Source organism: Bos mutus, chromosome X, assembly GCF_027580195.1.
Source record: "Bos mutus isolate GX-2022 chromosome X, NWIPB_WYAK_1.1, whole genome shotgun sequence".
NCBI lineage: Eukaryota > Metazoa > Chordata > Mammalia > Artiodactyla > Bovidae > Bos > Bos mutus.
The window spans coordinates 72,654,096-72,669,243 of record NC_091646.1 but is presented as its reverse complement, the minus strand read 5'-3'; the positions used below and the strand labels follow the sequence as shown (position 1 = coordinate 72,669,243).

Here is a 15,148-nt window from a genome sequence, read left to right as displayed (position 1 = left end):
GTGGGTCGGACCTGGAGGGTCTGAGCTATGGGATTGAGCCAAAGTTATAAGCAAAGAACCGAGGAGGGGCGGGGAGAACAGGCCAGGGCTGGGAGACAAAGACCCAGATGGCGAGGCCGGGAGGCGCTGGAGTCTGGTGTGCTAGGGCCAGGGCATCTGCTTTTGCATTTTCTAAAGGTGCTTCTGCCCTATAACCTTTCCTCTTTGCGTCATTCTTTATCGAGGTGCCCTCTCATTCCCTCTGGCCTATCTCGGGGCCTTGCCCATACCTTCAGACAGGACAAGACTCGAAATCTGGGCCCCTGGTGTCCCACAAGGCTCTTCTGCAAAGTTGAGATTCCAAGGCCTAGTCCCCAGGGGCGAAGAAATTCTCCCCCGCCCTCCTCTTTCCCCTCCTTGACCCCTCTGAGATTCCACCACCCACCGATATCCATTTGTCTGTTCAGGACTCCGGGTCCATGTGCAAGTGGACACTGCACTGCGAAGGTGAAAGGAGGAAAGCCTACCAGAGTTCTGCGAGAGAAGGGACAGGCAGTAAACAAGTTATCTTTGCCACAGTGGTGGGCATGGAGCAAAAACTTCAGGGCTCGCGTGTGTAACAAGAATGGCAGTACTTTCCCGGGATACTCGTGACAGGACCTGTCTGGCCCAGGGCAGTGGGCCGGAGTGTTGAACAGGCGCGCAGGGAGCAGAGCAGGCCAACAACTCTAGAGGAACGCCAACTTCCCACGGGCAGAGCGCTCTGAGAACAGGACTAGGCGGGACCCATCCCTAACCGCACGAGCCGCACACTCAGATTGGTGCCATCGAGAGTGCGGCGTCCTTAAGAGTTCCCGAAACCCCGCCCCCTTCCTCTTCTAGGGGCGTGGTGCGGGGCAAGGACCCCGTAACGGAGCTTGCTATTGGCTAAAACGAGTAGGGTTGGCCTTGCGTACGCCTGAGCAGGGGAGTAGACAGCTCAGCGGCAGCGGAGGGAGTCTATGCGTGCTGGACAGCAGTGGGAGGTGTGTGAGCCTCGCACTGAACGCAGACCCTCGGGCGCAGTCGCCGGGAAGCTAGGACTCGGCGACTGGGCTGCCAGGCCAAACGCCTAGGCTTCAGAGGCGCAAACTGATGGGACTGGCTTGCTCGGCAGCGTTTCCCCGCTCTTCTAAATACACTAAGTGGGGCCCGCGCTGAAGTCGAAGCTGTCGGGGGGCGCCCAGCCCGGAGTTCCAGTGTGGCCTGGAGGAACGGAGCCCGTGCAAGGACGGCCCGGTCGGGAGCACCCAGACCGAGCTTGTGTGGTGGGGAGACTCCCACTTCTTCCCAGGGGTGCCGATTCCAGGACGGTTGAGGCGTCGGGGCGGCCACCAAGTCCCCAGCGGGGAGACCCTGTCGGGGAGAGGGCACGCAGTCCCAAACAGTCTCGGGGAGCCGAGCGGAATCGGAGGGGATCCTCCGGTGGGGGGCAGAGCCCCCGTCGCGCTTCGTGTGGTAGAGAGGCCAGGGGAGCGAGCCCTCGGAGGCCGCAGCTCATGCCGGAGTTGCGGGCGGCTGCCCAGTGAGTCCTCCTGGCCGGCGGGGCGGAGAAGAGCGACACCAAAGCCGGCGGGAGGGGAGCACTTCAGGGCCGGTGGCTGCGGAGGATGGGCGCCTGAGAGGTTCGGAGCGCAGCGCGGCACGGGAAGGCGAGGCCAGCTTTGCTGAGGAGGTGCCAGGGGATCCCGAAGTGCAGCCTGCCCCCGGGAAGATGGCCCGTCCTGGCCAGCGTTGGCTCGGCAAGTGGCTTGTCGCGATGGTCGTGTTGGCGCTATGCCGGCTCGCCACGCCGCTGGCCAAGAATCTGGAGCCCGTGTCCTGGAGCTCTCTCAACCCCAAGTGAGTAACTTATCTCTTCTGGTCCCTGAGGGTGGGAGGCACTCCTTCGGGGTGAGGCCGCGCGCCCCCGAGCGCCTGTGGGAAGGTGTTCAGAGGAGGAGCGGCGCCCTATTTTGTCTCTGGCTTTTTCGAGTGTGTTTCCCTGCGGACGGGCGGGGAAGGGTGCGGCGGGGTTGGGTGGGGGCACTTGGCTGGATTGTGACCCCTCGGCTTCTCGGCTGTCTCCTCCGCAAGTCCCAAATCAAGTCGAGATTGTCGCGCCGGGCAGAGCTGGGAGTCGGAGCGCTCTAGAGCGCACCAGAGAGCTGGGTAGGGGAGAGAAAGCAGCCCCCTTAGGGCCCCTGGGAACGTGGCGGTTTTCGCGGAGAGCCGCTGGCGGAGTTGGGGAGTGGGGGCGAGCTTGACCTGGGCAGGGGAAGAGGCCAGAACACGGGTTCCCCGTTTGTTTAAGCAGTGAAGGGACCGCAGCGCGGGACTTCGCGCTTGGGGCGGGTGGCAGTGCCTGTATCCTGATTTGGGCTTCTCCCATTTTCATTTCTTTCTTCCCATTTCGCCTCCCTAGCTTTTCGTTTTGCTGCCTTTTCCAGCCCTCGCGCCCACCCCCCCGCCACCTTTCTCCCTGCTGGGCCGTGGAAGGGCGGGCGCCGCTCCCAGGCTCACAAAGGCGGCGGGTGGAGAGAGGCGGAGTGGGAAAGGGGTTTTGTTGGAGGAGGGGTGGGTTCGATCCATCGCCCGTCGGGGGTCCAATGGAGCCGACAGCAGAGCTTCCAGGGCTGGCCGGGGTGGAGTGTGGCGGCCGAGCTGGCGAGGGAGGTGGGTGGCAAATGAAAGATTCCTGCCCAGGCTGGTCCCATTGCTCCTCCCCATCTTCCCCGTCCCTCAGATTGGGGAGTTGAGCTTAGCTTTCCCAAAGGGGTTGGGGAGGCAGTTATGTAGAGGAGATCCTTTCTTTTCTCTATTCTCCTTCCCCTTCATAATCCTCGCCCAACCTCCCCCCCCCCCACCCTCAACCCCAACCACACACCTTTCAGGGCGGTGGCTCAATGGTTTCTGGCTGTTAATGGGGAGTCGCTGGGTTGTGCAGTGACCTCTGGACCTTTTTCTCTTTTGGCATCCAGGACTTAGGTTGGAACCCAGGGTCAAAATTGCTTTTCCTTCCTGTTTTCTGGAGGGCCCAGCAGTGTGCGGACACCGCACTTAGTGGGAAACTGGGGGCCCTAGGCCTGCCCTATCTGTATGATTCCTATATCTGGAATCTCTTTCTGTCCACTCTCCGGGCTCCCGCTAACTTCTCGAGCTCCTGCCTGCCTTGGCCTCTTAGGTTCCAGGGGCGGTGCATCTCTCAGCCCTGGAGTGGAAGAGGGCAGCTTCTTTACTTCTCTTCTCCTTGAGTTAAGGTACGGTCCTATTTATCAGTTAGTGGGATGTCTAAACCAGGGTCAGGGTACAAGGAAAAGGATTGACAAGAATTTCTTCTTTACTCAGAAGCCAAACTGGACACAGTGCTCTGCTAACAGCAGGGACTCAAAATGGTCTTGGGCCCTAGGGCTGCTCAGCCCAAGGAGAAAGGTTGTGAAGCTCCCAGTTCTCTCCTGTGAAGGTGGAGGCTGGAAATGCTCTCTCTTGAGTGTGGAGAGCTGAAATCCGCCTGGGGTAGCCCATCACAGGGGCTCATGGGAGTGACCTAATTGCTCTCTCGGGTCTCTAACCAGAGATAGCAGGCTGCTCCACAGCTGGAAGGAAGCCCTCCTGCAGAGTGTGGGGGGTGGGAACTGGGAGAAACAAGATCTCCCTGAGCTTCACCCTTTTTGTGTTTTGAGCCTTGAGTGCTCTGGACCAGTTTACAGATTTTTGAGATCTGCCCCCCTCCCAGATCCACTTCAGGCTGAGGGCAGGCATCCTGGGGGTGGTGGGGGTGGTGGCTGGGGCCTCAGTAGGACCTGCACGAATTCCATCCTGTAATTGAGCAGATTCTAGGAACAGTGGGGGACTGATCCTGGTGCCCCTATGGCCCCCCAATCCATGTTCCGTCTATACTCCGGGGTCTGGAATGCAGCCTGTCTGTGTGTGTTGGCACGGGTTGCGGGGGGCGGGGTGCAGGAGGACAAGAGGAAGGCACTGCCCTCAGCTTCACTCTGAGCTCTGGGGGCTGCCTCTGCCACCGCGCCCAAGCCTTGAGCTCCCACAGTCTTTCAAATCAACAGTCTCTTTCTGTCCATGTCTCCCTCTTTGCCTCCCGCCTGACTTCTCCCTCTCAGGCCCTTGTTGGTTCGCCCTCTTACACCCTGTGTGAGCCGCGTTCACCTCCCCTCTCCAGCTCGACTTGCCCGGCTCTCCCTCTTTCTCACACTCCCTCTCACTCTTAGTCACTCTCTGCCTCTTTTTCTCAAGTCCTTTTGTTTCTCGCACATGCCCGTGCTCTCCCTCACAGGCTCATTTTCTCTCTTCCCTCCCCTCTTCCTCCCGGCTTTTGGTTTCTCTCCTCAGTCCTGTCAGGAGCTGGCAACCCCCTCCCCCCAAAAAAATCTCCCAGTGCCTATAAACCCTGCTTAATTGCTTCCTCCTTGGGAAAAAAATCAAAATAAAGAAGTGGTGGGGCTGGGGGTATGTTTCCAGGTTCCAGGGTACAGAGAGCCCCAGCTCTGACCAGAAGAAGGGAGCTGGAAGGGCTGACTCCAGACTCTCAGCATCTTACCCCAATTGGTGCTGGGGCCTTCCAGGGTGATAGTCTTTGGTGGCAAGAGCATCTGTCTCCTTGGCCCCTCTTGTCAGATTTGCCCAGTGAGTGCAGTGTGAGAAAATGGGTCTGGGCCCGCTAGAGGTTGGGAGGAACCAGAGTGCGTGAGCGTGCTTGGATCGGTGGGGGTGGGGGGCTGTGATGGAAGGTCCCAGGGCAGCCCCCTCCTCCAGCCTCCTCCCCTGAGAGCTTGGGGCAGCCGGCAGGCCTCATACTTGAGTCCTCAGCCAAGTCCAGCTGCTGCAGTTCAGTCTCTCAGTCCCGTTCTGACCCTTTCCTGCCCCCCACTCAGGTTCCCCCACCTCCAGGGAGTGGGAATGTGCCTGAGATCATATTACACCTTCCCTGCAAGGGGTGGGGGTGGGGGTTTCAGCTTGGCATCCAGGACCCTTGACTCCATCCAGCATGGGTGGGGGCAGCTGCAGACCCCAACCCAGGCTTGCCTGCTGTAAGCCAAAGTGTTGGTCCCAGCCCCCTCACAGCTGTTCCAGCTCACAGTCCTGGGGAGGCCAGCTCAGGGGGCCCCCTTTCCGGGGCGGCTAGGGACCTGACCTCTTACTCTGTGGCTGATTGGCCACAGGTGGGGGCCTGAAAGCAATGGGAACCCAGCAGCTCCTAAAGTTCCCTGTTCCCCTCCCTCCCTCCCCCAACCCCAGGCATTCAGTCCAGGGCAAGAAGGGCCTGGTGAGGCTGGGCCAGGAGCTGAATCTAGGGTTCCCTTTCTCCTCTCAGGCTCTCCACTGCCTCAGCAACTGTGGTGGGTGGGGATGGGTGGGCCCTGGATACTACTGTGCATCACTGTTTTTTGGTATTGGGGTTATGGAGCGGGTAGGCCAGCCAGGAGGCTGCTGGTTGCCATGGGAACAGTAGGTTTAGGGGGAGGATCCACCCTATGATTATTAGGGGAGTTGAAGTAGGGGGATGCTCACCAGCCATATTGGGGGTTAATGGCCCTGGGCTCTGTGGCAGCCCCTCCTGTGGCAGCCCCTCCTGGGTGGATTTTCATGGTAGTCATTTTGGGTAGGGGCGCTGCAGCCAGGAGTGTAGTAAGTTTCTTCAGCTTCTTCTAAATGGTATTTGGTGTGCTAACAGTTGGGCAGTACCTTGCTACTTCCAAAGCATCTTCATTTGTGAGCTCATTGGATGTTCCCAATAGCCCTGGGAAGTTAGAATTGCCCCTGTTTTGCAGATGAGGAGGCATTTGCCCAGAAAAGGAAAGTGACTTGTTTCGAGTCACTCAGCTCCTAGCGGGGAGAGCCGCCTTGTGCTGTTCTTTCCACACCATCCTGCTGCCTTGGGATATGGGAGAGACAGGGTTTGGGAAGAGGCGCTGGTCTAGCCGCCGGCTTCCCCTCTCACTTCACAGGTGTATGTGCATCTGTCCTTGTGACTCAGGCCCTGCCCACGTGGGATGATCAGAGCTCCAGCTTCCTCATTTGACTTTCCTAGGCCACTATCTGAGGGCAAGCTGCTCGGGATGATCTAGAGGCAGCCAGCTCCATGCCTGGTACACTTCGTCCTGAGCTCTAAACAGCCCCCTTGGTTCCTCTCTGGGCCAGGAGTCTCCCTGCCTTTTAGGGACCCCACAGAAAGCAGACAACAAGGAAGGGGCTGTTGAGCCTCCAGTGGGCCCTAGTGTTGGCCAGGTGGGGCAGAGGGGAGGCATGGTTTAGTGTAGGTGTGTGTGTGAGGGGTGGCTTCCTCTGGGGCTGTCCTGGCTTCCCTGCCTCTGACAGCACTGTGTGTGTGCCAGGACCCAGCTGCTGTTCCTGCCCACCCACGCCTGGGCGGGCACTGCTGGGACACGCCAGGCCTGCTCCTGCTGCCTCGGGGGCTGGGTGGAGCTGGGGGAGTGAAAGAGGAGCCTTTAATTTGGGGACTCTCCACCCTTGCTGGAATGAGTGTAGACTTGAGCTCTGGCTTGGGGTCTGTCCTCCACTGGTCCTGCCACCCTTGGGGGTTCCGAAGTCACTAAATCAAAGCTGTGGCTAGAGTCTTCTACCAAACCTGTGGTGGCGTGGCCTAGGACCGGACTTGTCCTTTTGGGCAGTCTCTGACCACAAGTTCCTAGGGCCTGAGGGAAGGGTGAGAGGGACAGAAATGTAGAGCTGGTGGAATGTGGGCAGGTTTCTAGACACAACCCCCACAGATCCAAAACTCTCCCTGCTGTTGATTGTTGGTTTTTGGGTGAATAGGGGCTTAGCTGGACAAAGAAGCAGGGGGGGAGTTGGCCTCTGACCAGTACTGACTACTGTGCCAGACCCTCAGGCTTCTCCCCTTCTAGAATTCTTTAAGCTCAGTAGGCAGCCTGGGGAAGAGACTTGGGTTAAGGTGGAGGGGAAGAGACTTGGGTTAAGTTGGAGGGGAAGAGGCAGGCCACAGATAGGAGCCTGAATGCTCAGGCCACCTCCCAAAAGTCCTTCTACTCCCTGGGGTGGCTCTCTGGGGTCCCAGGGGCTATCAGAGGCTAAGGAGGGAAGGCCTCAGGGGTTACCATGGTGACCTGCTGCAGGCTTCCTGCTGGGCCATGTCAATCCCCTTACTTTCCAGAAAAGGGCTTTGTCTGGGGGTGGCCCCAGACATAAAAGCTTGGTTTGATGATGAAGGGAGTGCTAGTTTTTGAAAACTGGGGGGTAAACAGTTTAACTAGGCACTCTCATCCTCTTCCTCTCATCCCCTACTCCTTGTGGATATAAAGGGAGACCTGCAGGGTCCCTGCTGTAGAGGATGACTAGCGTATTACCTGACGTCAGGCTTCACTCTCATAGGCTGCATACCCATCCCTCATGGCCCCTCGCCACTTTCTGGGGCTTCTCACAGGCCCAGACGCACTTTTTTCAGTGGTGGGGAAGAAAGAAGCTGAGAAGGCACCATCATGGTGCATCAGGGTCAGGGAAGGCAGGTCTCATCAGGCTCCGCTCCATTCTGCATTTTAGAGGAAGGTGAGTTTCCCTCTGCCAGCTGCTATGCAAATAAACTCATGCATATTTATGAATCCTGTTCGCTGAGGTTGATGAGAGTCTGAGGGGTACTGGGGGCAATAGTCCTCTCTCTTTCCCATTCCCCCACCCCCTATGTAGACATCTGTTTCCTTGGTTGTGTCTAGGTTCCAGGGCTCCAGAACCCAAGTGGTGATGGGAGACTGCTCAGAGTTGACAAAACTCCCTGATGGGTAAGGCGAGCCAAATGGTTAGAAAAGAGAGCTGGCCTGTACCCCTATGTGTGCTCTCTGTCTACCTGCTGTCATCTCCAGGTAGGGTCTTGCGGAGGAGAAGCTGCACAAGGATTCAGCCAATGTTTCAGGTACTCTTAGACCTCTGGGGGTTAACATCCTGGGTGAGTTTAGGCTCCCTGGCTTGGCTTTGAGCACCCCTCAATAGGAACATTCATCTGGTTGCTCATTCCCTCACATGAGGAGCTTGGACTCAGTGGCTCTCAAAGGTTCCTTCTAGTTGTTAGAAGTTGTCTAATCCTACTGCCTGGCTGGAACCAGTATGAGGATTATAAAGTGAAAAATGCCTTGGGAATTATGAAGGCTTTGGTGAAACTTCTTGGCTTTTTGTGGTGTATGGAGTTGGAGGTGTTTTCTCTCAAATGTTTGTGTGGGCCTCCATCCCATGCCTGCTTCCTTGCTGGCCTTCTGGAGTTTGGTAAAGCCAGGTACTAAGTGGGGAGACCTTCTTGTTGTGACTTTTACCCTCCTGCACAGCAAGATGGCAGATTCCAGCTTAGTGGAGCCTCCCTGGACATGGAGAGAGGGCTGCTGTTCTTCATCTACTTCATCTGCTTGGTCTAGTTCCTTTACCTCCTTGGATCTCATTTCCCTCCATCAGGTGAGGATACTGAGCTCCCGTGTAGTCCCTGCTGTGGAATGGGTCCTTGGGGAGTGGGACCATGTTTTTCCACTATCAACTTCATTCCGCTGAAGCACTACTTTCAGCTCTTCATTGCCCTTCCTGCTGGAGAGTCTGTCCCCAACTGGATGAAACCCACACTGATTGTTGTAACCCTTGCCTTTCAGTCTGACCCCAGCTGAGCTGTTCCGCCTCTTCTGCTCTTCTCTACCCATCACTGGTACAATCCCTGGCCTAGATTTTGTGTCCCAGCCACTGCTGTCTATTATTGCTGAGTGTTGACTTCTTATTCCTCCCCTGGGACCTGCTTTCATCCTACTCTTTCTGTGGGACCATTTCTACACTTCATCTTAGCTAAAAGGCCAAGAAGCGATCTATGGGACCATTTCTGACTATCCTGTCGGATGAGCTGTCTCCTTTCTCTCTCCGCTTCCAGCCCTCGCCTTTTGAGCCACCATCCTTGCATATAGCCTCCAGATAGCCTGGTGCTGTCCATTGCTGCCACATGAGCCATTTATTTTTCCGACCCACACGAGACAGTAAAGTCCTTATGGATGGAGCTGTATCATCTTTTCCTCTTTCCCACCCAAGAAACAAGACTGGGCTCATAGGTCCTTGGTGTTAGTGTCTGGTTTCCTGCCTCTTGGCAGACCAGACTATTTCTAAGCAGGAGTCAAATGGTTGAGTGCCAACTGTGTACTCTGTACATGCCATCATGTCTCCCCTCCACCATCCTTAGAGGTGGGACTCTTACCACTCCCAGTTTATAAGTGAGGACACAGAAGCTTAGGGAGATCAGACAGCTCATGCAAGGTCGCAGAGCTTGTAAGGGCCACTGTCTGTCTGATTCCAAAGCATGTCTTCTTTCTCCTACATTTCCCAGGCTCAGAAATGGCTGAGAGAATTTAGTGTGTGCTTAGGCAAGGACAGGATGATATGAATCAGTGGCCCCAGGCAGCTGCCATCCCCTTGCTATTTCCCAGTGCCTGGCCTTCTGGATCAGAAGATGGACCTGGCTCAGGAGGCATTTATCCATTTTCTCTCAGGATTGGGAGCAGAGTCAGTGAGTGTGTGTGTGTGTGTGTGTGTGTGGTAATAAAAGGCGGGTGAGCAAGGTTCTTGGGGCCCTGTCCTATATGATCTGTCATTCTTGCTTGGGACTCTTCTCCCCTTTCTCTGTTCTTCCTAGCAGTGAGACTGGTCAGATTTGGGCATTTGGGCTCTTGCATTATGGGGGTGGGATGAGTGCTGGTAGAATGCCAGGCAGTTGGAGTGGGGAGTGGAGAGAGCTGTGTGGAGCTTTACCTGGCTGGAGACTGTGCCCATTATCCCTTGGCTCTAGGCAAGGTCTGTTCCTATCTCCTTATCATGCCCAAGATTAGCACGAATTGGGGAGAAGACATGGGTCTTAGATAGGTTGTGCTCCCCCAGCCGTTGACTGGGAGCTGCGGGGGTGGTTTCTAGGGCATGTGTGGGCTTGTTTTGTGTGTGTTTTTGTGTTCTGTGCACATAAGTGCATACACATGTGTGTGTGCTGAGGAGCTGGTAGCAGTGGCTATGAAGGAATGTGAGTGTGTTGGGGGTGAGAGGAGGACAGGGCCACCACCTCCAGGCAGCCCAAACCCGACACCTTGGTGCCCAGCCCATCTGCCACGTCAGCCCCCTGCGGAAATACCACATTAGGACAAAGGGCTCTCCCAGCTAGGTAGTGCCCTACCCTGCCGAACAGTCAAAGGCTGGCAGCCTTGCCCATGGGCCACCCCTTCCACGCCCTGTTGGCAGTGTGGTTCTCTTTCCCCACCCACAGCATAAGGTTGAAGGAACAGAATGTCTGTCCTCTCCATCTCCACCCAATGGGCCTAGCCTGGTCCTCACTGTCTGCTCTCCTGGTTCTGGGAATGGCCGGAGACCCCCAACCCTGAGGCTAACCATCTCTCTTTCTTTTTGGGCAGGTTCCTGAGTGGGAAGGGGCTGGTGATTTACCCAAAGATTGGAGACAAGCTGGACATCATCTGCCCCCGAGCAGAAGCTGGGCGGCCCTATGAGTACTACAAGCTGTATCTGGTGCGGCCTGAGCAGGCAGCGGCCTGTAGCACTGTGCTTGACCCCAATGTGCTAGTCACATGCAATAGGCCAGAGCAGGAAATCCGCTTCACCATCAAGTTCCAGGAATTCAGCCCCAACTACATGGGCCTGGAGTTCAAGAAGCACCATGATTACTATATTACCTGTGAGTCCCTACCCACCGTGTGTTTCTGTCTTGTCCTGTAGTGGTGGGAGCTTCTGAGTAGTACAAGGAGACTACACACATTTCAGGCCCAGCCTGATCCAGTCCCTTTGAGGATTGACATGCTCTCCTCCTAGCCTGGTATTGGAATTCTGGCCCCAACAATTACCATGGGGTCTGCTGCCAGCTCGCCCTGGCTCTTAAGAGTTGGGAGAGGACTCCAGTCCGTGGTGCTCTGTCTCTTATTTTCTTTGCCCACCTAAGATCTAATCTTGGGAATGGCAGAATTGGCAGACCTTCAGCCTTTCTCTTTATGGGAAACTGAGGCCCCAAGAGGTGAAGGGGCTTCTTGCTCTAGATCACACAGGGAGAGAGAGGATTGGGTCTCCAATCTAGTTCTCCTGACCTCCAATCTAGGATTCTTTCCAGTCTGTAGAGAAGCCTCCCTTACCTTGCGAGTTCTAATTGCTTGGCCTCTGAGCCACATTACCCAGTGAGGAGACGCACATAGTTTCAACTAAGAAAGAAGGGCCAAGGCCTGGTCATGATAGAGGAGCAGCATCTTCATGGGAGGGGCTAGGTCCCGGACTCTTCCTAGTGGGAGAGAAGTAGAAAGGTTCACAGGTGGGTGGGATTGCTTGTAACTCCCAAGTTCCCAGTTCTATTCTTATGGACTCAGGCATCTCTAGGGCTTCTAGGTAATGCTGGCAGACCGCTCCTCCCTCTGACTGCTCTGGCCTCTTGCTGCAGCTACATCCAATGGGAGTCTGGAGGGACTGGAGAACCGGGAGGGAGGTGTGTGCCGCACACGCACCATGAAGATCGTCATGAAGGTTGGGCAAGGTAAGCATCCAGGCCAAGGGGTCCCTAGCTGGGCTTCTGCAACAGATGCTCCTGATTGGGTGTGGGGGCGTGGAGAGTAGTGGCAGAGGGGGCAGCAGGGATAGAATATCAGGTCCAACATCTGGACCATTCTTGGCTGGGAGGTACTACATAACCAAGGCACCTGTGCTTCCGGAGTTTCCTGGCTTACTTGCCCTCTCCCCACCTCCAGACCCCAATGCTGTGACACCCGAGCAGCTGACTACCAGCCGGCCCAGCAAGGAGGCAGACAACACTATCAAGATGGCCACGCAGGCCCCTGGTGGTCGGAGTTCCATGGGTGACTCTGACGGCAAGCATGGTGAGCGTATGGGAGTTTTCAGAGGGCAGAAGCCATTGCTTGGCTGCCTGTTCAGGCGCTAGCTCTGAAGGAAGGCAGGGCATAGCCCAGAATCTGCCATGTATCCCTGCAACCCCTGGCTGACCTTTCTCCCCTCCCTCCCCCATCCACAGAGACTGTGAACCAGGATGAGAAAAGTGGCTCTGGTGGGAATGGAGGCAGTAGCGGGGACCCCGACAGCTTCTTCAACTCCAAGGTGGCGTTGTTTGCAGCTGTGGGCGCTGGCTGCGTCATCTTCCTACTCATCATCATCTTCCTGACCATCCTGCTACTGAAGCTGCGCAAGCGGCACCGCAAGCACACACAGCAGCGGGCGCCCGCCCTCTCACTCAGCACCCTGGCCAGTCCCAAGGGGGGCAGTGGCACTGCGGGCACCGAGCCCAGCGACATCATCATCCCCTTACGGACTACAGAGAACAACTACTGCCCCCACTATGAGAAGGTGAGTGGGGACTACGGGCACCCCGTCTACATCGTCCAGGAGATGCCGCCCCAGAGCCCAGCGAACATCTACTACAAGGTCTGAGGGCCTGAGCAGCCTCGGTCCCGAGGGACAGTCAGCCGGGACTGCACCTCCCCTTCCTCACCTACACCCCTCCCTTTGCCAGCTGTGCCCACCTTTGTATTTAGTTTTGTAGTTTCTTGGCTTTTATAATCCCCCTTTTGCTGCACCCTCTGGGCTTTGGAGGGGGGTGCTTGTGCCCCCAGCCCCCATGCTCTTGTGCCTTCCCCCTCTGGCCAGGCCTCTGGGCTCTGCGGGGGTGCCCCTTCTTGGAGGGCAGGGTCGGACGCTGATGGACAGCAGGCAGGGAGATGCCCCCCTGGCCCTGCCCCACTTCGCCCCCTTTCTCCCTTCCCAGGACTGCTTGTCCGCTATCATCACTGTTTTTAATGTTTTGTGTTCATTTTTTAGCTGTCAACTCATTTTCATCTGTTTTTTTTTTTTTTTAAGAAAAATGGAAAAGGCAGCCCCTCCCCAGGTTTTCTGAGCCTGGCCTACCCCAGTATCAGGGGCCTGGGGCAGGTTGTGACCAGCCAGGAAGCATAGGATGGCACTTCTTTTGTAAACTCCTTGACATTTTTTTTTTACGGGGGGTGCATGGTGGGAGGCAGGCCAGGGCTGTTCTTGCCCATGAGGGAAGACAAGAGTGTCACTGGGCAAGGTGTCTCACCCTCCCCCACTGACCCTACTTCTACAGTGCTGATCTTGGCAATGGGGTAGTGGCTGCCACCCTTCCACCAAAAAAAAAAAAAAAAAAAAAATCCCTTCCTTGTGGGATTCTTGGGCATCTCCTGCCTCCCTCACTCTCACGGTAATTAACGTCTTAATTGGCTGTTGCCTGGGGAACAGGAGAGCTGCTGCAGGCAGATGACCTCATGGGGGGTGGAGGGAGGTGAGGTGCCCAGGTGGCTATTTGCCCTGCAGAGCTGGGAGTTCCCCCCTCTCCCCTCTGCCCTGTTCTCCCCTCACCTTTGGCATCCTTGGCCTGGTGGGGAAACAGAAGCCCAGGGTGGAGAACTAAGCGGGTATAAGGCCAGGTGGCCTGCTCCTTTTCTGGGCTCTATCACAGGTGGGTGTCCCCCTAACCCAGCTCCCACTAGCCCCCCAGTCTTGGTCTGGGGCTTGGAAAGAGGAAGAGGCTTGCCCAGGGCTTAGCCAGCACGCCGTGCACTTTGACCCCGGGTCCTTGCCAGCACGGCTGCTAACAGATTGCCACTTGCAAGCGCCTTGCAGGCGCTCCCAGAGTGGCCATGGAAGGAGCTGGGCCTTCCACCATCCACCTCCACACTGCCTCCTGGCCAGCTGCCCACTCCAGAGCCAGGTGGGAGAGGGAGCAGGACAGCCAGCCCCTTCCAGGTGGCAGTCAAAAGGGTTTTTTTGTTTTTGTTTCTATTGCCATTTGTGTAAATACTAGTCTTTTTGGAAAAAAATAATGTAAAGATGTTTTGTATAAACTCTGAATTATTTTCTTGTTGCTTTTTTCTTAGAAAAAAATGAGAACTAAAAAAAAAAAAAAAAAAAAAACCACATGGAGAAATGGGTGTAAAATGATGTCGTGATGTTTGGGGAATGAAGTGTGAGTGTATGAGTGAATATATGAATGAAACACAGAGAGTGATTGAGTTGTGTGTGTGTGTGTGTGTGTGTGTGTGTGTGTGTGTGTGTATGATTTTCACCTGACCAAAACGCTGGTGATCTGGGCAGGTGTGGGAAGATGGTGACTATCCTAGTGGAGCGAGATGCTGCAAGTGTTCTGTGCCCTTCCTCATCACAGATTCCTCTGCCCTCTTGTTCTGCTAGATACTGTGACCATATATCCCCCTCTCCATCCTGTCATCACTGTGGCATAGGCCACGGGCATCTGCCCAGTCTGGCATTAGGTTCAGCTAGAGAGAGTAGATGGGGGAGGGGCTGTTCCCATGGGGACCTGGGTGTGTCCGCAAGTACTGCCACCACCTGGCTGGGGCTAGATCTGGAACCTGCTGACAGGCCCAGCCCTGCCCTGCCGCAAGACACCTGGAGGTGGATGGAAATAACTTCCGAAGAGCTGGGCCTCAGCTTTGGCCCACTGTGTAACCAGGCTGCTTTAGGCATCCCAGTTCGCTTCTTAGCCAGAAGAGCCTTCTCTCTCTTGCACACCAGAGTTCTCAGCATGGCATACTCGGGGGCTTCTGGCTGACAGTTAAAGCCCTGAGTACCCAGTCTCCCTCCCACAGGCTGAGGGTCTGAGAGTGAAGTGAGCACCCTGAATAGGGTTTGGCCTCAGTCCCACAGCAGAGACTCAGGCTGGCAGGGCCTGGAGCAGCCCACAGTCTTCTTAGTAGGGGATTAGCTATCGAGATGGCTGAGACAGATATCAGGAGAGGAGAACAAGTGGGATCCCAGCAGCTAAAAATGGGTAAGAAGGAACTAGAGGAAAGGAGGAGGAGGAAGGAAGGGGAGGGTTAGTTAGTGATCCAGAGCAGGAAGCCCCAGCACACCAGCCAAGGAGTAGGCAGGGCTGTGAGGGAAGTGGGAAGCGCACAGAGAAGGCTAGGGGAGGAGAATCACGGGACCTGCATGGTGAAGGGGAGGGAGGCTGGCTGGAGCAGGCAGGGCTGGGCCCGGCTGGGGTGCTCCTGAAGCCAGCTGGGGCAGAGGCTGTTTATTTGGTTTCTCATTAACCAAAGGAAGTGCCTGGATCAGATGGGGCCTCTGCTGCTTGACTGCCTGCCCAGAGCAGGGCCCCTGCCTGGGCCAGGGGTCT

The 15,148-nt window shown here is 56.2% G+C and overlaps 1 protein-coding gene across 1 annotated transcript; it reads left to right on the top strand.

The window, feature by feature from the left end:
* The first annotated feature begins 950 nt into the window (after positions 1-950).
* EFNB1 (ephrin B1) lies at positions 951-13,868 on the top strand. The gene is made up of 5 exons (XM_005896180.2): positions 951-1,860; positions 10,404-10,681; positions 11,429-11,521; positions 11,733-11,861; positions 12,014-13,868. Exons 1-5 carry the CDS (start codon positions 1,733-1,735, stop codon positions 12,424-12,426), a joined length of 1,041 nt encoding a protein of 346 aa, XP_005896242.1. The 5' UTR covers positions 951-1,732; the 3' UTR covers positions 12,427-13,868.
* The last annotated feature ends 1,280 nt before the right edge of the window (positions 13,869-15,148 follow it).

Coding starts and splice junctions, on each gene's coding strand:
- EFNB1 (XM_005896180.2), top strand. CDS start 1,733: ATGGCCCGTCCTGGCCAGCGTTGGCTCGGCAAGTGGCTTGTCGCGATG. Junction 10,682..11,428: donor CCATGATTACTATATTACCT/GTGAGTCCCTAC, acceptor CTCTTGCTGCAG/CTACATCCAATGGGAGTCTG. Junction 11,862..12,013: donor TGACTCTGACGGCAAGCATG/GTGAGCGTATGG, acceptor CCCCATCCACAG/AGACTGTGAACCAGGATGAG.